The sequence below is a fragment of the Sus scrofa genome, chromosome 1, assembly GCF_054392235.1.
Source record: "Sus scrofa isolate SSC_HxYL_T2T_F1_AM1 chromosome 1, Sscrofa_HxYL_maternal_Yorkshire_Landrace_v2.0, whole genome shotgun sequence".
Taxonomy (NCBI): domain Eukaryota; kingdom Metazoa; phylum Chordata; class Mammalia; order Artiodactyla; family Suidae; genus Sus; species Sus scrofa.
In genome coordinates this window covers 103,688,199-103,709,050 of record NC_139383.1, presented here as the reverse complement: position 1 = coordinate 103,709,050, position 20,852 = coordinate 103,688,199, and the positions used below count along the sequence as shown (strand labels likewise).

Below are 20,852 nucleotides of genomic sequence, written 5' to 3'. Positions count from 1 at the left end.
GATAAGAAGCTCTTCAGGTAAGAAACAGGCATTGGTGTTTTATCAGCTCCAACAGCCACACCAAGGCACATTCATGCCTGGCTAGATTATGTCCAGGTTCCCTCCAGGGTGACAGACCTATGCCCTTCTAGCCAGAAAACATTTCTCAGTCATATATTATGTTTCCCCCCATTTCCTCTGTGGCCTGGGAGGAACCACAAGCCTGAGAGAAACTCAGTACATGAAATGCTGGTCCTCAATAAGTGAGTTCTCTGAAACCAGCTGGACAGGAAGATCCCTGGGAGGAGAGCTCCATCCGAGAAGAGCCACTCTGGGCCTTGGCTCAGGACCTGTTTACTCTGACTTTCAGCACAATTTTCACCAGCTTGATTATGTCCTTTCCCACTCGCAGCAGATCAGAAGCATGAACTAGAAGGTTGGTTCAATGAAAGAATGGCTTATGTTTATTAACATAGCAAAAAAAAAAAAAAAAAAAAAAAAAAGAAGAAGAACCACCATCCTGATGGGGAGAGAGAAAACTAAAACACTGGAAAAACAAAGCACAGGAACCAATGGAAAACACAGTCTGGGTACAGCTGCTATAGAAGCAAATTGTTCCACTCATCTTAAAAGACCCTGATGATCTTTCCATGTTGCTAATAATTTGGGGTGAGGAGTTTATGTTCATAGGGCTCTACTTACCAAGGCAAGGACACGAGTATATATATGTGTATGTTGGTATATGTATGTTGTGATTTTCTAAGCAATGATTTCAATCTTTCAAAATGTCAAGGGTCAGCATAAATGCTGCTGTGTTCATCTCAGGCTTTTAAAAATAGACTTGCTATCTGTAGCCTTTTCCACCTCAAAATCACTCTTCTGGTTTCCATCAGATAATGTCACCCCCTGGATGTCACCAATAAATGACTTCAAAAACCCCAGACTCTGCAGGTGGGCAGCGTGAGACACAGATAGTAACAACAATTTCCCCTGCCACCCTTAGTCACTAAACCCTCTCTGAAATTATCCCACCTCCCCTATCCTACCTCTAATAGAATCTCTAGTGAATAAAAGGAACTCAGGTCAGGCTGTGAAGACGAAGACTTAGCTTCAAGTTCAGTAAGCAGCAGAGCATGACAAGTAGACCCCGAGGGACCACTGCCATAGTGGGGACCCTCAAGGAACCTGAGCTCAACCAACTGAGAGACCACACATGTTCTTTTAGAGATAATCACGGTCATTGGGGGTGCTTTAATAAGTCATGCTGTTCCAAGAAGAGAGAAAGAAATGAGTGGGAAGCAGCCACAGAACAGTTAGAAGATTCAATAATATATCAGTAAAATGCCATGGCAAGCAGTGAAATTATTTATTATAACACTTCCTGGTAAGACACAACTATTTTGCACTCTAGAACCACTTAACGTGAATAAAAGCAGCCCTCTACTGGTGTGCTCTTCTGCCTCATGGGAATCATATGCTTCTTCAAACCAGGGGTTCTACCCTTGGAGAAGGTCATGATCTTCTAGTGCATCTGGGCCCTGCCTGTTGTATGACTAGAAGATCTGTCCCTCAATTCTTTCCTTGTTTTATAGCTCAGGGAAGAATTATGGCAGCTAAATTTTGGATCCCAAGAAATAGCTGGTCTCCATCAGGACATCCCTAAAAAGGCTGCATCAGGATGCCAAGTCATATCTCTCCCCAGTATCATCTACTTAAGAACAATGTCTGAGCTGGCAAGGAAAGGTAAGAGGACCAGTGAATCTTTATCTCTTATTTTGGTGCCTCTGGAAAATGATGTGGTGTGCCAGAGAAGGTGCTGGATAAGAACACTATCCAAAGGCCTGGGAGCTATTCCAGCACCTGTGACCTCCAGCATGTCACCTTCCCCATCTGAATGCCAACGTTCCTCTCTATAAAATGAGAGATGTACCAGAAAATCTCTAAGGCTCCTTCCACTAGCCCCGTTAGCCTCTGGTTCCTAAGCTCACTGCTTCTAGTCATGTGTATGGGCTCAGATCTTCCTGGAAGTCCCAGATATTGTTCCTCATTCCAGGTGCCCTAGCCTGGGTGTTAGGAGGCCAAGGTTCTAAGCCCAGTTCTGCCTCCTGGTTGCTGAGGACTGTGAGTCAGCCCTTCATTAATCTCTAGGACAATTAGATGAAATGATTTCTGAACACCTCTCAAATTCAGCCTTAAAACTCACTCCAGAACATGCTCAAGAAAATCTTTCTGAAGCTGCTGTAGCCACTGCAGACAGTGAATTTTACAAAATGCAGCACAATGACTGCAATCCTAGATAATTTGGAAAAAGAAGTATAAGAATTACAGTTGTATCTTGAGAGAAAGGCGCTGTGCCTTGCCATTCCCCTTCTTGTTTACCACTCCCCTCTTCTGGCTCAGCCGGCTGTTATCAGGATATTTACCTGCTAATCTAGTTCAACAAAACTGTTCAGTTACAGTAGCTACAGAACCAATAAAGCAGCCAATAATCCACAACTCACCCCTTGTCACATGCCAAGAATTAAGGAGTAATTTCTCTTTATAATGAACATATCCTGCGCTGCAGATATACCATGAGCTAAAAATAACATTTCCTCCACAATATTTTGGCCCACTAGAGGCTAAACCACAGACAGACAGAGACACATATATATAGAGAGATAGACAGAGAGTCAGGGAGACAGAGAGAGAGACAGAGAGATATGCCATGAAACCTAAACATCTGCTTAGTTAATTAGACAAGCTCTGGAGGGCAGTTCAAAGGCCTAGATTTTAGTTAGGGCTCTATCACTTACTTTGCCAGCTGTGTGGCCCTGACTTGATCTTGAACCCTGTCTAGGCTGGTTATAGGATTATAGGTTTTGAAATCTAGTAGGAAACCCTTAAAAAGTTATCCAATCTACTGCTCTTTCGCATTTTTTCATGTGTAACAACTATTTGGAGAGCTTGGCAGAACACATCACCGATCCCAATAATCAGCCTCTAATTCAGTAGGTTTGGCCTGGGTGTTAGGAGGCCAGGAATCTCCATTGCTAACAAGCTCTCAGGTGCTGCCACTGCTAGTCCTGAGACCATGCTTTAGAAACCACTGATCTGGGACCTAGGACTGTCAACAGTAGATGGAAATTCAAATCACTGAGAAAATGCAGGTGCCCACTGTACACCAAATCTTGTAAATCAGAAACTCTAGTTACGCAGTCCTGACATCTATATTCTTTTTTTTTAATTGAAGTATAGTTAGTTTATATGTTTTGTTAATTTCTGCCGTAGAGCAAAGCGACTCAGTTATATACATATATACATTCTTTTTCATATTCTTTTCCATTATGGTTTATCCCAGGATATTTAGAATATAATTCCCTGTGCTATAACAGTAGACCTTGTTGTTTATCCATTCTATATATAATAGTTTGCATCTGCTAATTTCAAACTCTCAATCCATCCCTCTCTCACCCCTAACCCTTGGCAACCACAAGTCTGTTCTCTATGTCTGTGAGTCTGCTTCTGTTTTATAGATACGTTCATTTGTGCCATATTTTAGTTACTGCATATAAGTGATATCCTATGATATTTGTATTTCTCTTTCTGACTTTACTTTTTTAGTATGATAATCTCTAGCTGCATCCATGTTGCTGCAAATGGCATTCCATTCTTTTTTATGGCTGAGTAGTATTCACTGTATGCATGTATATATGTAGTAGTATTCACTGTATACACTGTATACATGTCCATCTGTTGATGGACATTTAGATTGCTTCCACATCTTGACTATTTGAACAGTGCTGCTATGAACAGAGGGATGAATGTATTTTTTTGAATTATAATTTTGTCTAGCTATATACCCAGGAGTGAGATTGTTGGATCATATGGTAATTCCATTTCTAGTTTCCTGAGGGACCTCCATACTGTTTTCCATTCTGGCTGCAGCAACTAACATTTCTACCAACAGTGTAGGAGGGGTCCCTTTCCTCCACACCCTCTCCAGCATTCATAGACTTATTTAATGATAGCCTTTCTGACTGGTATGAGGTGATACCTCATTGTAGTTTTGATTTGCATTTCTCTACTAACTATACACACACACACACAAACACACATATATATAGTTAGTACATACATACATACATACATACATACATACATACATACATACATACATTTTGGCCATGGCATGTGGAAGTTCCCAGGCCAGGGATCCAATCCACACCACAGAAGTGACAATGCCAGATTCTTAACTGCTAGGCCACCAGGGAACTCCTCAATGTCTACATTCTTAATCAACTCCCCATATGATCTTAATGTGTAGCAAAGGTTTAGAGGCATTGAGCAGGTTCAGTTGCTTCATTTTACAGAAAATAAAACTGAAGTTCAGAGGATCGAGTGATGTCTAATTCTATATATTCAACTGTAAAGGGGTAGGTTTGGACAGGAAGTAATTTTAAATTCTGAGTCTTTAATTCCAGGGCTGCATTTCTCCTTATCTTCTGTCCCCTCACACTCAAATAATAAGAGTCAGGTAAACAGGCAAGGCTAAGAGAGCCTCCTTCTTCATCTGGCCACCCCAAGTAACCAGAAGGAATCAAAGAGGACCACACGGCATTGGCAGGCTCTGAGCATTCTTAAAGCTTGCCTCCGTCTTGTTTCTAAATATAACAGGCAGTCAGACACTGAATAACTCTTGGATGATTTGGCTTCCCTGGGATAAACTTCTTTCTCCTTAGATTATGCTACACCAGGAATAGAGCCCTAAGGGGAGAAATTCCTCTTCAAAGTCAAAGTGAGATAACACCGTGTGTGGTATTCAGGTTGTTCTCCTTTGGGAGGAGAGTGGGAGGCAAACTTCTAACATCAGCCAACATCAAAAAGGATATTCATACTCTGTACATGTGGAGGGGGCAGAGCCAGAGGGGAAATGGTAAGGCAGATGACAACACATCCCAGGCCTGGCTGGCAGGGACAAGGAGCGTGGGCAACAGGCTCGGGCTGTGGGCAAGGAGAAGGCCACGTGCCAGTGGCCCTGGCAGCCATCCCTGCACGGGTTCTGTTCATGGGCTCTGCTGGGAGGACTTGGTGGGCATGCGGAGTGGGTTGCTGGCTCCCAGGAGGCGGGCTCAGGAACAGCTCCTACTACACTTCCCTTGCCCTCAGGCTCTTGCTCCTTCCAGGGTAGGGGAATCTGATGCCACCTAAAATTGCCCTGAAACATGGATAGACATTCGTTATCTCCTCTTCCACATAAATACCAAACCCTTCCTCTTTATTTTAGAGTGAGTTGAGCCTCTCCATTTTCCAGTATGGCAATAGATCTGAGTATTGGATTTAGATGGGATGCTAGCACCCAACTGGTTCTGTCCTCTCCATTTATAGAGAACACTGTAAATGCTATCATTTGTTAAGACCTACTATGCATCAGGCACTTCATATACATCAAATTGAGCACTCAACCAAAGCCCCAAATGAGCAATATGTTTCCAGATGGTAGAAGATGAAGCACAGGCAGAGGGAGAGGAAATGATCTGCCCCAAATCTCATGGCTAAAGGAATCAGAGCTAGGATTCAGATGCAGGTTTCTGGCTCCAAACTGCTGCTGGGTCAACAGTCCTGAGAGGAGAAGGAGCTGGTGAATGGTTTCCTGCCTCCCTCCACCCACCATGTTAGGGTAATTGACCAGCCTGCCTCAGCTAACATCACCTTTTGCTTTTCAAGATTTAAGCCAAAACTTTATTTAGAAGTTCTAAATGTCCAGGGAGGAGTCTGTTAGCTCTCTCTGGTCCCCAGAGGGGAAAAATGAAACTTTCTCAGTTTAGACTGAGAGAAACCCAGCTGCTATTAAAAATAGAGCAGGAAATTGCATGCGCAACTCAGGGCAATTCTCCTTCTCCAAAGGAATTCCTCCAAAGTGCTGAAAGCTCAGGAAAAGACTGTAGTTTGGGTGAGGTGCGGAGACCCTGAATATGTCCCCCATCCCTGGAAGATGCAAGTCTTCCCTGGGGCTGCACTGATTTGCATGTTTCATTTGTGTGGGTACGCACAGGTTTGTGTGTGTGCTTGAGGGTGTGGGGTGAGAGGCGTTACAGTAACAGGCATTACGGTAAGAGAAGTATCCCACAGGAAGCTATTCTTCCAACTCTCTTTCTTATCTCTAGAACAGAGTTTTTCAACTGCTGTACTTCTGACATTTGGGACTGGATCATTCTTTGTTGGCGGGGGGCTGACCTGTCTACTGTAGGATGTTGAGCAACATTCCAGGTCTCTACACACTGGATGCCAGTAGCACTTCTAACCCAGCCGTGACAATCAGAAATGTCTCCAAACTTTGCCAAATACCTTCTGGTGGGAAGGAGGGGCAAAACTGCCAATATCTCACCCTGCCACCATACATTAATAGAAACAAAGTTCAAAAGGGTGTGCCTGAGACCCTCTTTGAAGGAGCTAAAGTGTAGTACGTAATATATAATCTGCATATTTTCACCAAAACTCATAGAAAAGCAAAGCCATGTACCAGGCACCCTGGGATAATCAAAGGTCTCCAGTGGACTGATGTCTCATGGCCAAGTCTCTTCTCTTCTTCTCAGCTCCAAGAAAGAGCTACTGCATTCTTCTCTACCAAAACTTTTAGGCTTGCCTCCAGGGCAACCTGTTCCCCAAAGTCTCCCCAGCCCAGAGACAACCCAAATGTCCTTGAACTTCTATAAGCTCCATGAAGGTAGGTTCCTTACCAGCTCTGTTCCCTCTGTTCTTAAGGGATCTGCAACAATGGCACATATTATGGTGTTCAATCAATATTTCTGAATAAGTACATTGTTGAATAAATGAGTATGTTTGAAGGAACAAATGCTCTTACAGCTTATCTAGGTTACACATTTCTTCAGAGTGGTCTCTTTTAAGGGATGTACATTTTATCTTGCCAAACAAACGTAACTCTCTCTGAGGCTAAAAGTTCTGGACAAGTGATTCTGGAGCCCCCTAGGATAGCAGTTCTCAACTTGCGCTACACAGTTCTTAAAAACCCCAGTGCCCAGAGAGCACCCACAAACCAACTAAACAGATTTTTAGAGAGTCAGGTTCAGGCATCCCCCGTGCTTAAAATCTCCCTGGGTGATTCTGCCATGCAGCCAATCCCGAGAGCTCTATGTCCTGCAGCTCTGTGAATGGATTATGGGAATCTGACTTCAAAAAGCACAGGAGAGTCTTAGCTGTACTGGGGTGGGGCTGCCCATGTTAATGGGGACAGCAAAGCGCTCAGCTTCTGTGAGGTTTTACAGTGTCTTAGTGGGACTACATGGGCTATCATGGAGCTGAAGTTCTAGTTGGCTTTGAATAATCAAAATAAGAACATTAATGAATGGTTATCTAATAAATACCTTCAGCTCAGGAAACAAAATCTTTAAGTGTGAGTCCATGTGGGACTAATAAGTTGGATGCAATACTTCAGATTTGCCTGTTTCAAAGAGCCTGAAAGGGGCAGAGAACTGAATAATACTTGCTGATGGATTGATTCGGTTGAAGTTTTTTTGCTAATATGGTTGTTTTGTTGTTCACTAAACTGAGCCCAAAGTACCCAAATTCCCCTTTCGAGGACAAAAGTAACCACAAGAAAAACCAAGAGTGGGGTATTTGGCTATTTCTTCCATGTAAAACACAGACTGTTCTTCCTGTAGAGATCACAGAACAGTCATCTGGGCAGCAGCTACCAGGATTCAAAAGAGAAAGAAGAAAAATTTCACAATGCGGGGAGATTTAAAGAATAGATCTGGGTAAATGACATCATTCCTGCGTTTGTCCAGTGAATTGGATCACACAGCTTGTCACACAATGACTTGTGACTCTCCTGGGGCCAGCAAAGTAGCCCCGGGGAAAGCCTTATCAGGAGGAATCGGTGTGGAAAAGTACTTTCTGAAATAAAACTAACATAAACCAGGCGTGTCAGAGTTAGTTTTGCTAAGTTTCAGGAATGTGGGCGGAGTCAGTTTACTATTCTTGCAGGTTGGGGCAGACTTGGTTTGCTCAGAGCAGTGTCCATCCTACTTCCTTCTTCTGTTAATAGGTGAGAACAGACTTTCACCAGAAAATAAAATAAAATCTCCTTTTTTTTTTTTTTTAACTTTTTTGGCTGCCTCATGGCACATGTTGTTCTGAGGCCAGGAATCAGATCTGAGCCACAGTTGCAACCTAAGCCACAGTAGTGGCAACGCCGGATCTTTAACCCACTGTGCCGGTCCCGGGATCAAACCCCGGTCCCAACACTACCAAGATGCTGACAATCCCATTGTGCAACAGCGGGAACTCCTTTCCTGTTTGTTTTTTAAGACAAGCAGAGAAAAATGGGAGCAAGAGAGCAGTGGGGTGTTGACTGCCCATCCCAAGACTGTCAGCACTGAAGGTGTTAAATGAAGTGGACACAGCCAGGGATAAACTTTGTTGAGGGACCCCCACAACTGTCTGGAAGAAAACTTAGGTCCTGTCCTCTTTTTCTTACATTCTCAATAAACTGAATGAAGTCAGATTTAAGAGAGTATATTTATACTTGCTGAAACACACAGGAAGGAAAGATTATTCAGATAAACAGATTTTATGCAGCTTTAAATTTTAGAACCTTAGAAACACTGAGCTGGAAAGTACACCAACAACTATTTTATCCTTCATTTTACAGCCGGAAAGTGGAGGAATGGGGAAGTTAAATGACTTCTCTAAGGTCACAGCTATTTTTAGTAAAGCAGCAACAGACACCATGCTTTCTTTCTCATAAACTTTTTCTCCTCTTATCCACGGTCACTAAACCAATTACATTAGATCCACAGACAGAAGACTTTCTCAGTCAGCTCTTTGTTTTAAAACATGGGGGAAAACAAGTTCCTCTGAGTGGGGGGCGGTTCATAAGTTTAAATGGTCATTTTTATGACTGATAATTTTACTAATTAAATTAGTGCTGAGTGCTTACCTTTTCCATAAACAATTCTACCCCCTTCTTACCAGTGTTTTCAGCAGAACAAATAACAACATAAAGAAGCTGAAGTACTGCGAAGATGGGGTCTTGAGGTGCCACAGAATACTATGGGAGCAAGGGAAGCTTCGGGTGCTCTTTCCTGTTCACTCTGCTGATGGCTCCAGCCATCTAAAGTCATACCATGAGGCCTCCCACAGGGTCCTCATCAAGAGGAGACAGCGGTGTGCGTGGAGGAGTCCTGTACACAAGGCAAGTTCTGCAGAGAACAGGACAGCCACTGCACAGTGATATCATGACTTGAATCAGAAATGACATGCTATCCCTTAAAGTCACTGGATCAATCCCCAGAGACAGACCTTCCTCCTCTCTCTAGCTCCTGCTGCTGGGGCCACGGGTTCTGGGAGGAGGCACCTCTCCGCACATCTGCTCCAGGAACCTTTTCTCTCCACTATCACGACTGGCTTTCCCGGGAGCCAGCCAGGAACCCAGATTCTACACTCCTGAGGGTGAACTTCCTGCAACAGCTTGAACGTTATTTTTTTCCACTTAACATTGTCTGGGAAATTATCCTCTGGGGCTGCAGTTTATCTTTGATCTTTAAAACATAGCTCTGTTCCTGTCTTGGAAAAAAAAACAAAAAAATGAATGTATACAAGTCCAAAAGAAGAAGAGAGACAAATCAGAGGTCTTTATTCACGTTACAAGAAGACTTTGGTTCTTGTTTTCTTTCTTTCTTTTTTATATAATGATTTTTATTTTTTTCCCCATTATAGCTGGTTTACAGTGATCTGTCAATTTTCTACCACACAGCATGGTGACCCAGTTACACATACATGTATACATTCTTTTTTCTCACATTATCATGCTCCATGGCCATCATTAATAAGTACACAAATAACAAATGCTGGAGGGGGTATGGAGAAAAGGGAATCTTTCTGCACTGTTGGTGGGAGTGTAAGCTGGTACAACCACTATGGAGAACAGTATGGAGGTACCTTAGAAAACTATACATAGAACTACCACATGACCCAACAACCCCACTCTGGGGCATATATCCAGACAAAACTTTCCTTAAAAAAGACACACGCACCCGCATGTTCATTGCAGCGCTACTCACAATAGCCAAGTCATGGAAGCAACCCAAATGTCCATCAACAGGTGACTGGATTAGGAAGATGTGGTATATATTCACAGTGGAATACTATTCTTTCTTTTTTTAAAGAAGGATTTTCCCCTACATTCCTTAAATGGCGAACACCTAAGACATCAGTATATTTTTTTAGAAAAAATCATTGACTTCCTCAAACCTCCCTTCATTTTCTACATACCTTTTCAGTAAGTTCCCGTCTCATAACATAAGTGGTGCCTGTTCTGGACTGTCCACTTTGTAGTTCACCCAGCTGTGGAATAGTTAGCTTCCAGGCCTCGCCTCAGTTCCATCTTTGACTAAGTAGGATTTTCCAGAGAAGGACAGCAGTGCCTGTTTGTAGAGTCTCAGTACCTCAGGCTGACAGATGCCATATAAATGAAATATTCTTCCAATTACTGCCACTGTACTCTATTGAATTAAGCTCTATCACCATAACTAAGGAAAGGAGCCTGCCTACACAGCAGCGCCCTTTCTCCTCCTGGTGCTCTTCATGCTCCTATCCTCATAAATAAAATCATTTCTAAAGAGAGAAATTTAAATGACCTTCAAAAGCACTACTGTCCCTTATACATTACTACATACCATCAGGATTAAGCTGACAGGGCTTCAAAGTCTGTAAACTGATTCCTAGGTAACAGCTCAAAACACCCTCCCTTCCTGGGACCCAAACCATCTTTCGTCTGCTCTTCTCACAGACGGCAAACTTGAGAGAAGGGTCAGAAGCTGGCAGCTATAGACAGCATGACAGGAGCATCTCAGCATGACAGCTGATAGAGAGGATCACGTTCCCCTGGCAAACTCAGCTGCTCAAGCAAATCAAGGGAAGGTCAACACAACCCCCCACCTCCTCAGGTCCCATGTGATGCCCCTGAACTTGCTCTTGGTGGAAGGAGAAAAGAAGAAAGCCCCCAATTTTCAGAGAATGTGTGACTAATGTCAAAAAAAAGTTTCCTGACCCCTATGGATAGCTTCTTTTTCCCAAGCAGAGTTGATGTTGTCTTACAGTTTGAAATCCATTAGCTCCTCCCTATAGGTCCTACATGGGGTCTTGACCTTGCTTGTCTCCTCTAGTCTTTACCATGAAGGTTTATTTTTCCAAAAGTGAAATCTCCAAGTTCCACACAGCAAATCTGCCCCTCTATTTTGGCCAGTGACTTCTGCTTATGACTGTATAAGTATACACAATGATGCCATAAAAGAGTGGTATGGAAAACTATGTAATTCTAGAAAAAAAAAAAAAATCCAAAAGCCCTAAAATCCCATGTTTGCATTTTGCTGTGTGCCTAAATTTGGGCTGATAGAAATATTAACCCCCAAAGTCTGGTTTCCCTGTGTTCTTTATGTAAGTCAATACACACACACAGGATGCCAGCTCTGCACCTTTCAAAAACTCTGGAGAAGATATCCATCAAGAACTATGAAACATTGCTTTGCCAAGGAATAAAGGAGGAGCTCTCTCACAGACAGGAAGTTGGCTTAGAGGCTAGAGATAAAGGGTGGGAGGAATGTGCATATCTCTGCATGTTCAGTGGCCTCTAAAATATCAATAGTGGGACAGATGGACAGAAACGGCCTAGAGGAAGAAGGACATCATGAAACACAGAGCTATGGAAGTTTATATATAAAAATAGGAAACTCTTGGGAGACCGGGCAAGGAAAAAGATCTAGAAAAGTGTTCAGTTTGCACAAACACAGGTAATCTTTGATTTAGAGTAGAGCATAACTGGAGTATACTTAGCAATGACACCATCCCTTCAGTAACGGGTAGGTCACACTGACAAAATCCAAAGTGACAAAACTCTGGCATATCACTAAAGACATGAGAGAAGAAGTCAACGCTGACCTGTCCTTTGATGAAATCATACTTACCCTAATCTGAAACATCATGTGTTATTGGAGCCAGTACATCTCAATGAAGAGGTAACAGAGGGGAGGAATATGACTAAAAACCGCAAGGAGAAAGACAATGGTCTTGAAATGATCGATTAATAATATCTGGTGTTGAGAGTTCCCCGGCGACCTAGCGGTTAAGGATATGGCATTATCACTGCTGTAGCGCAGGTTCCATCCCTGACCTGGGGACTTCGGCATGCTGAGAGCACAGCCAATGATAATAACAATAATATTTGGTGTCTAAAGAGAAAAGGAAGGCTGAGTAAACATACAAGGAACGTCCAGAGACTGGAAAGTCAATAAGTACAGTGTTCACCAACTCTCTAAATTTTCACCCAGAGGGAATCTCTTCAATTCTCAAAAGAGAAAACACAGGACAAGTGAAAAGCAATTAGCTTCACATAGCACTAAATAAATTATATAATTAAGAGGTAATCTAGGTGACACCCAACTCTGCTTGATCCCCTAAATAAATTTCAATAAACTGATAGATTCATAGTAGGTGACTGAGAGAAACTAGGCCATCAAGGAAATATTGTAAATGTAACCTCTGAAGCTTATTTCAGAGGGACCAGCCATGTCCTGGCAACGTCTTCTATGCAACAGTCTCGCACATGAAGCCCTTTGAGCTTCTGTCAGAGAGAAAAATCTCTGCAGTTTGACCAAGAATCTAACCCATATGTCACTGTTTATGTTCTTTTGTAAGTGTGTGTGCATGACAGTGTGTTTATATAAGTGAAAATCCAAACATCGTCAATAAAAAATATTGAAAGTACTCCTAAAATAAGCTTCCTTTAAAAATGAGTTAAACAAATATGGATGATTGATGTTGAATATACAAAGTACAGAGATTGTAAAGTTCTATCATAAGTTGAATAGTGTAAGCTTCAGGGATTTCCTCATTTCCCTTAACAAATGCATTCAGTTTCACATAAATGTCTCATGATCATTCTATATTTCATCAGTAGTCATCAGGAACTCCCAGGTATAAATATGCATACATTTTGGCAGCATAATATCAAGTGGAAAAGAACAGAAAACTAGGAGTACAGAGGGTGAATGCGGGTCCTCTATCAGCCACCCACGGACTATACGATATTGAGCAAGTTGCAAAATTCTCATAAGATGTTGATTTCAGTCAACAAACATTAAGCTCCTACTATGTGCCACTGCATTCAGCACTGTTCTGGGTTCTTGGGTATGCAGTGGAGAGCAAGGAAAACAGCTCTACTGGAGCTTAAATTCCAGAAACGGGACAATGCAAACAGGTATTGATAATTCAGGTAGCAAAAAAATCCTCTGGAATAAAAAAAACAAAAACAGATCAGTGAGATAAAAATGATGGCCATGGGGAGAGGCCCCTCTGAGGAAGCAACACATGAGCCAAACCTAGTGACAAGGAGAAACAAATCTCATGATGGCAGGGGAATGGTGCTCTTGACAGAGGTAACTGCAAGTGCAAGGTCCCAGAGGAGGGTCTGGGCTAGAACTGTGTTAGGTACCTAAAGGCCAGAATGGCTTTAAAAGGAGAAGTCATGAAAAATCACTCATTGGTCAACATTCTCTCTAAAGAATATTGTAACGATAAGTGAATCAAAGTGGGTATATCTTTGAAAAGTTAAAATATTCTACAACATAAAACGGGTTATTAGAACCAGCCTACCATGAAGGAAAACTCCTATCCTCCATAATGTATCTTTAAGAAAAGTTTAGAATTGTAGTATATTTCATTCATGTAATTTTTGGAGCTAGAAAGAATATCCCAACCCTTTCATCTCCCAGAAAAGAGGAAAAAGGCACTAACTCACCCAAGACCATGTCAGTGAACTTTCAAGATGATGCCTCTCAAACCAGCCCCACCTCACCCTGCTCCCCACAGCCACTTGGAAACACTTCTTTTCTGGGCTAACCATTTTACTGCAAGAAACCTGCAATATAGGCAAAACAAATGAAGGCTTAACATAAACACCTGGTGGCATTAGCACCATGGAAATACAAATTTAAAGTATGAACATCTGACGCTAGACTTGCCACTCACAGGTTTCATGACTTTGGACAAGTTATTTAAACTCCCCAAGGCCTTAGGTACCGCACTTACAACTGGAGGTAATAAAAATGCCTCTTTTTATATGATAGAATTCTGAAAGGATCAAATATTACAATACACATGAAAGTCTGAGTAAACTATAAAGCACAGTAGGATATCATTACCCTTGTCCTTCTTGTTTGTTTTTTGCATGCAGGCTCTCCTTAGGCCACTGACCATGCATCACAGCCATCGTCCTCCTATGCTGCATCATCCACCACGCACATAGACCTTGGGAGTATCTTTCTATGCTGGGAACTGAAAAAACTGCATCTGAGGAGCTCCATAAGCACTTGATGACTCATGGATCTACTTCCCATTAATTTCCTTTTCATCTGAATTCCCACAGTGGGAGAAGCAACCACAGATTACACTGTTAACACTTCTTCCAGGATGAAGACCCAGGATTCTGCTAAAGATAAGCCATAGGACCTTGAACATGTCTCTGAACTTGAGGGTCCCATTACTTTTGTGTTTTCATTCCCAGAATGTGCAGAACCCTTATTATCCTCCCCTAACAATGTGCTAGATAGATCCTATTTGTCAAGTCTCCCAGAATTTATAGAGTAATTTCAAATCCACTATTTTATTTGATCCTTTTAATAACCCTGGGAAGAGTGAGAACAGGGATGAGGAAAGTGAATTTATAGAGGAGAAAAGAGGCTTTTGGTGGTTCTATGACTCATCACATCTCAGAAGTCTAGGTACTCTGACTCCAAGTCCAACACTCTTCTATGTTTACTGAGCCTCTTTCAAGTAAGAGTCTAGTGAAGATCAAGTGTGATCATGGGTATGAAAACTGTTAGCAGTTCCCAGATGTGAGACACACTACTTCCCTTTGTCCTCAATCTCTGACCAGCCAGTGGTGCCTGCACATCTGGAATGTAAGCTGGCAGAAGGAAGGACTGATCAAGGGTATTTCTGCCTCCTCCAGAACATCTGGGAAAGCACATAGTAGGTCTTTATCAATCCCTGCTGACTGATTGTCTGAATGGAGCCCACAGGACTCTCTAGCTCTCTCCATTCTAGGCTTTTAAGAAAGCCTTCCCCTAGCCCACCCTCATTCAGAGTTCCAACAGGGAGAAAAACAACACACACAATCTAGGCAATTTCCATACAGCTATGAAACCCATTTGAGGTAGCACTCTTGACAGGGCTTCCTTTCTGCTTTCTCCTTTAAAAAACCTTTCTCTTCTTTTCTCCTTTTCTTTCCTCCCCCTATGAAGTAAATAAATATTTTTAAAAGAAAGTTGTGTGCTCTTTTTGTTCTGTATGATCTACATATTGTAACCAAATGACTGTACTTCCCCCTGAAGCAGTCACGTTGGCCAAGTAGCAAATGTAAATTTATTAAAAAAATAAATAAATAAAGTTTATTTTACATGTTGTAAATGCCAGGAAATTCTTATCAGGATGTAAAAGTTCAGGTCTTGTTTTTCTTCTATCGCCTTTCTTTCTCTTCAAGGGAGAGAAAGAAAAAAAACAAATCACTCTCTGCATAAGAGAATACCTTCTTTTTGTCTCTGCCCTCCTGGAAGCAGCTTGCCTCTAAGCGTCTTGGAACAATCTAGTTGAAGTAGTCCTAAATTCCTAACAGCTATTTCGTTTTCCCTAATCCCTTATATCAGAAGGGAACAATGCAGTGACTAAGATAAAGTAGTGCTGGTTATCAACATCCTTCGAGCAAAGGGCAAACTCAAAATGTTGAGGGTTACCAGTAGTAAGAGTTGTGTTGGATTTAAACAGTGTCACTGTTCCTTAAGTCATAGAACCACAAAAACTGAGTGATTAAGAGGCTCTTTCCAGCCCCACTCTATCATTTAGAATAGAAAGAACAGAGTATCAAGTTGCAGCTCCATACTCATTTGCTTAGCTACTCAGAGGCAAAAGTGGGGTGGAAACCAGGCTCCTGGATCAGTTCTTTGCACTGCTCCCTTCTCCCTTGTACATCACTTGAGCATCAAGGGAAACCTTTACAGGAAAATTCTTTCAAAAGGGAGTCTAATAAGGAATGATACATTTCTTCATTCATTCATCAATTTGGCAAACATTCACTCAGCACCTTTTACACTGGGAACTATGCTAAGCAATGGAGGATACATAAGCAAAAATGGTGTGGATCTTTCCCTCAGTGTGTGAGTGTGTGTTTGTGTGTGTGTGCAGAAGCACAACTGAATACCGTCCCTTTAGTGATAAAAAGAGAGGAGGGCAGGTCAAAAAATATCACAGTGAGAGTGGTGCCAATCAGTCCAGTATGGGCCAATTCTTCCTGGTCTCTAATAATTTCAGGTAGGTGAGCACATTCTGCATATCCACCCTTATTACCCTCCAGTCCTACAACCCATTCTCCACATAGCAGCCAGAACAATTGTTGAAAGAAGTAACTAAGGTCAGGCCATTCTCCTGCTTAAATTCTTCAACTGAGTTTCCATGTCCACAGGATAAAATCCAGAGTCTCTGAGTTTCCATGTCCCCAGGATAAAGTCCAGAGTCCCTCGGAGGGTTGGGAGAACCCCTTCCATGCAGCCTCCTGCATCATTTTCCCTCAACTCCCTCACCAGTCCTGCCAGCAGCACTCACCCCTGGTTTGCCTCAGGCTTTCCATACTGGTCCCTGTGAGTTCCTCCAAAGCTCTAGACTTAATCTTACCTTAGCACTATTTGAATAAGCTGTCCCCTTTCTTTGGAACTCTTTTTCCGAACCTGGCCAGACTTGTCACCACCCCGTCCAATCTGCCATTCACCTGGCTGACTATTCTTCAGCTCTCAGCCTGGACACCACTTCTTTGAGGAGATCTCTGCAACCCTCAGTACCAGTGAGACACCTGCTTCGACTGCCACAGCACCCTACTTCCTTTGCCTTACATTCAAGAGTTTAATTATACTTCCTTGATGAAGTCTTTTTCCCAGGAGACTATAACCCAGTGAGGGCAAGTACTATGTTTGTCTTGCTCTCTGTAAGGCCAAGGTCTGGGGGCAGTGCTTGGCTCAGAACCAGTTTTCCATAAACGCTCATTGTTTGACTGGATTGATGGATGGATGAATGCATGAATGAATCAATATAAAGGTGCGCCTATGGACATTTCAAATGCAGAATACCACAAAACCACGACAGGTATGAAAATTTCCAGCATGGACTTGTTCAGTCAATTCTGGAAGTCAAGAGCAAGTGGATACATTCTAAAGCATGAAAAAAAATGACCTTTGGAAAAAACAAACATTTAAGATTCATTATCCTAAAAGATGATGAGGGTCATTTAAAATTCCATGCACCGAAGGATAAAAGGAATACAGACACGACCGTTTCGTAACAGGAATCAGGGGGCCTGGGGCTCCCCAGTGCCCAGTTATATGCCTTCCTTTCTGTAAGATGTTAGGAAAGTAACAGAGGAAAGGCAGAGACACAGATTCCTATTTCTGGAGCCTTTGGAGGATTATCGCCATGGAGCACAATGGGTCCTCCGCAACGCATGCCTCCCTGGGAGAGTTGGAAGAGCCTGGTTTGCCTGAGAGTGTCCTGTTTCTGAATCATAGAATGATATCACAGGTGGGAACAGGTCCTGCTGGGAGCAGAGAAGCTCTGAATACCTGCCTCTCAAGCAAGGCGGGAGTTCTCTTCTGTATCCCAAAGTCTTTTTAGGAAAGGATGGCGTGTGCACACATGAGTGTGTGGGGAGGGGTGAGACAGTGGTGGTTGGTAGAATCTTTGCAGCTGTAACATAAATTTTACTCTATTAGACTACAAACTCAAGGTGAGAGAAGAAAACATCACCAGAGAAAAATAAAAGGCCATAGGATGGAAATGGCAGTGATTTACGAGCCTGATGCAGAAGCACAGAGTAAGAGGATGATGGTAAAGGAAGGGGACGACCCTTAGAGAGGGTTGGATAAGCTCACACACAGACTTCTCACAGCCACCTCTTCACAAATTTCCCTGCAGTTCACAGTGGCGTGCTTGAATAAGAGATCTTCCTCTTCTCTCTCTATCCCTTCCTCTCTCCCTCCATCTTTCCCTCATCCTCCAACTATTTGTCCCTACAGTAACCACTGAGAGGCCAATATTGTTGTAGAAAAAAAAAAAAAAGGAAACTTTAAGACGCAGCCCAGTCACAAAAGGAAACTAGCACATGGCCAGGCAGTTTACGTATTTGGACATCTGCAACGAAAGGGAACATACACTCCTGGTCTGAGGGAGTGCTGTGCTCTGTGCCAGGAAAGTCTCCCCCAGCTCGAAACACTTTGTGGGGGCCTAGTGTATGCCTTCCAGCCTCCCAACAGCCTCACCAAGTGTGACTTTCTGATGACAGTGACGTGGTGCATATTGTAAGAACACAGAAGCATTACACATCCTCTGCCTCTCTGACAGGGTTGTCATTTCCTCCTGGTAGAATTCTTGAAACCTGGCCTCCTCTAACTTGTCTAGTGACTCTCGTGAGTCACAAAAGCAACATTGTCCAGCCCTGTCTTAAGGAAGATTAAACTGCATTTAACAACCCAGGCACGGTAATGATCTCACTACAAAATCAACACATGGCGGTGGCCGGCGGGCTGCTCCAGCCCCTGCTCAGTGGCCACCCAACACCTCGGCCTCAACCAGCCATTCATCCTTCTGCTTCCACTCGGCTGCCCAGCTCCAAGGCCTGACCCAGTGACATCACCCCACACTCAACAGGATTAAATGTTCTGGGGCTAAGCAAATAGACCTCAGCAGGCAGGTCAGACCCTGTAGGGGCTCCACTGGGGAGATCCAAGGTCTGCCTCAGGCTTTGAGCAGGAATTACAAATACTACCATTCTACCCTCCCTCAGGGGAGCCTTCCTCCTCCTCAACACCCAGATAGCTTGGAAAGGGGGTGAGAGAAGGGTCAAAAACTAGAGTAGGAACTTCGGAGAGTCAAAGAAAATGAGTCACTTAATGGGAAAGTATAGTGTCTCACCACTGGCTTTGCCAACTTAAGAAAATTACATGTCTGACCCTGGAAAAGATAAAATATCAGCTTTTTAGAAATTTACACTCTTTGAAAAATTTACAAGATGGGGTAAAGAAAATCAAATAATAAAAATCAAGAATACTTTGGATTTAGCGCCTAAGCATTCTTTACAGATATGCTGAATGAATGACCCCAAGTTCTCATGGGTAAGCTCCTGATGAACTTTTCAACACTGAGCCCAAGCTACAAAGTGCCTCTTGTAAAAGTCAAGGGGGAAATGGTGCAGGATTCAGGGCCCCTCTCGGCTTTAATGATTTTCTGAGTGGGCCTCAGCTCTTGGGTGAGAAGGAGAGAGGGCAGGAGGAGGGAGGCATGGCTTTGTTCTCCAGAGGCCATTACACTTTGACTTTCAAACAAGCCATCAGCAAGTGGGTTTCACACAGACCAGCTCAGCACTGATGTCCCCAAACTCAAGCCAAAGTAAACAGCTCAAGTCATGGCACTCTCTCCTTCAGGGAGAAGTGAAGGAAGGGGTCTGGCAGATAAAGGCACTTTAGAGCATGCTCCAGCCCACCCTCAGACCATCCACACACAAGGAACTTGATTTCCATGCCCCAAGGGATCTGTTGGTGAAACTCCAAAAATCTGCTCAGAGATTGTAAATCTAACAGTCAAGTTCAGAAATGGAAGGGCTGTTCCTCAGTTTTTGCTCTTCTATGGAAAGTACTTATCAGTGCCATTCTGCACCAATAGATAAATAAAGTGCTTGAGAAATCAGATTTTTATCATTGGACCCCAAATAGGCCTATTTTGGCTCATCACAGATGCCTGCTTTCTTCCTGTGTCCTCAGTTTACCTGCTCAGAAGCCTGGGGAAAGGGGACGGGGGAGAAGAGCGAGAGGCAAACCAACGTGGCTCTCTCTGCCTGACAAGGACACAGGCTGGAAGGTGTGGGGCCAGAAGGTGAAGTCAGGTCCACACAGAAACCATAATGATGGCCATAACAGCCACAGCATGACGGTTTATGCTGATGGGCTAATTACTAAGTGCCAGGCAGTGAGTCTGCACTTCAGAGAGAGTATGAGTGTGTAATGCAGTTCTGACCCTTGTAAGAGGGGGCGTATTGGGCAAATTATTTCACATTTTAATCCCTGGTTTCTCCTTATGCATTTGGGAGGAGAGAGAAGGCAGCACTCCACGCTGAAGAGCACTAATGACAAATCAGGAAGATGCTGGCCAGAGGAGACTGCGGCCTTAGCACATTTCCACTGCCCACACTTTGACTTTCAAAGCATTTCTATACTCCCTGTCTCACTTTTAATCCTCCAGGCCTCCTAGGAGGTAGCCTAAGGAAAAATCTTCTCCCAACTTTACCAGTGTGGAAACTGAGGCACAAGTCATGGCAAAGAAAGTGCAAGTAGAATACCCGGGACCACTCTCAGTCCTGATTCTGTGTCAAGTGTCCCCTCTGTTAAACTGGGCAGCAGTAGGGCTGTGCATCTGATGTGCAGGTTAGCAAAATCTGAGCACCAAGGTCTCCCCAGGGTATCATCTCCCAGTGCCATTATTTAGGGTGTTTTATATTTCTTTACATTTTTTCCCCTAGCTAACAGATTAAAAAGCAGGACTTCTTTAGGCATAAAAGATAAGCCCAAATGGCACAGCTCAAGTGATAAATACGGGGAATTAGAGGGAAAGAGGAAAGCTTCTTAATGCGTACTTTCCAATTGCCCTGGAGCCCAGGAGCTTAAATATTTACCATGAAATTTCCTGTCCCTCTGGCTTCGGAAGTTTCTAACTTACTAGATAGGGTCTTATCCTGACAGTTCCACCTCACAGTGCCACTAAATAAAAGGAGAGTAGATTCT

The 20,852-nt window shown here is 43.1% G+C and overlaps 1 protein-coding gene across 6 annotated transcripts in view; it reads right to left on the bottom strand.

The window, feature by feature from the left end:
- The window catches only part of SETBP1 (SET binding protein 1), a 370,608-nt gene that overhangs the window by 255,981 nt on the left and 93,775 nt on the right, over positions 1-20,852 (bottom strand). Inside the window, exon 1 of one of the 6 annotated variants that reach the window (XM_084964839.1) lies at positions 10,255-10,592. The exons of the other annotated variants lie outside the window; for them this stretch is intronic. Within the exon in view, the coding sequence (XP_084820965.1) occupies positions 10,255-10,278 (24 nt within the window). The 5' untranslated portion in view covers positions 10,279-10,592. Of the gene's footprint in view, positions 1-10,254; positions 10,593-20,852 lie in introns of those variants that run through there. 6 annotated transcript variants of the gene reach the window in all.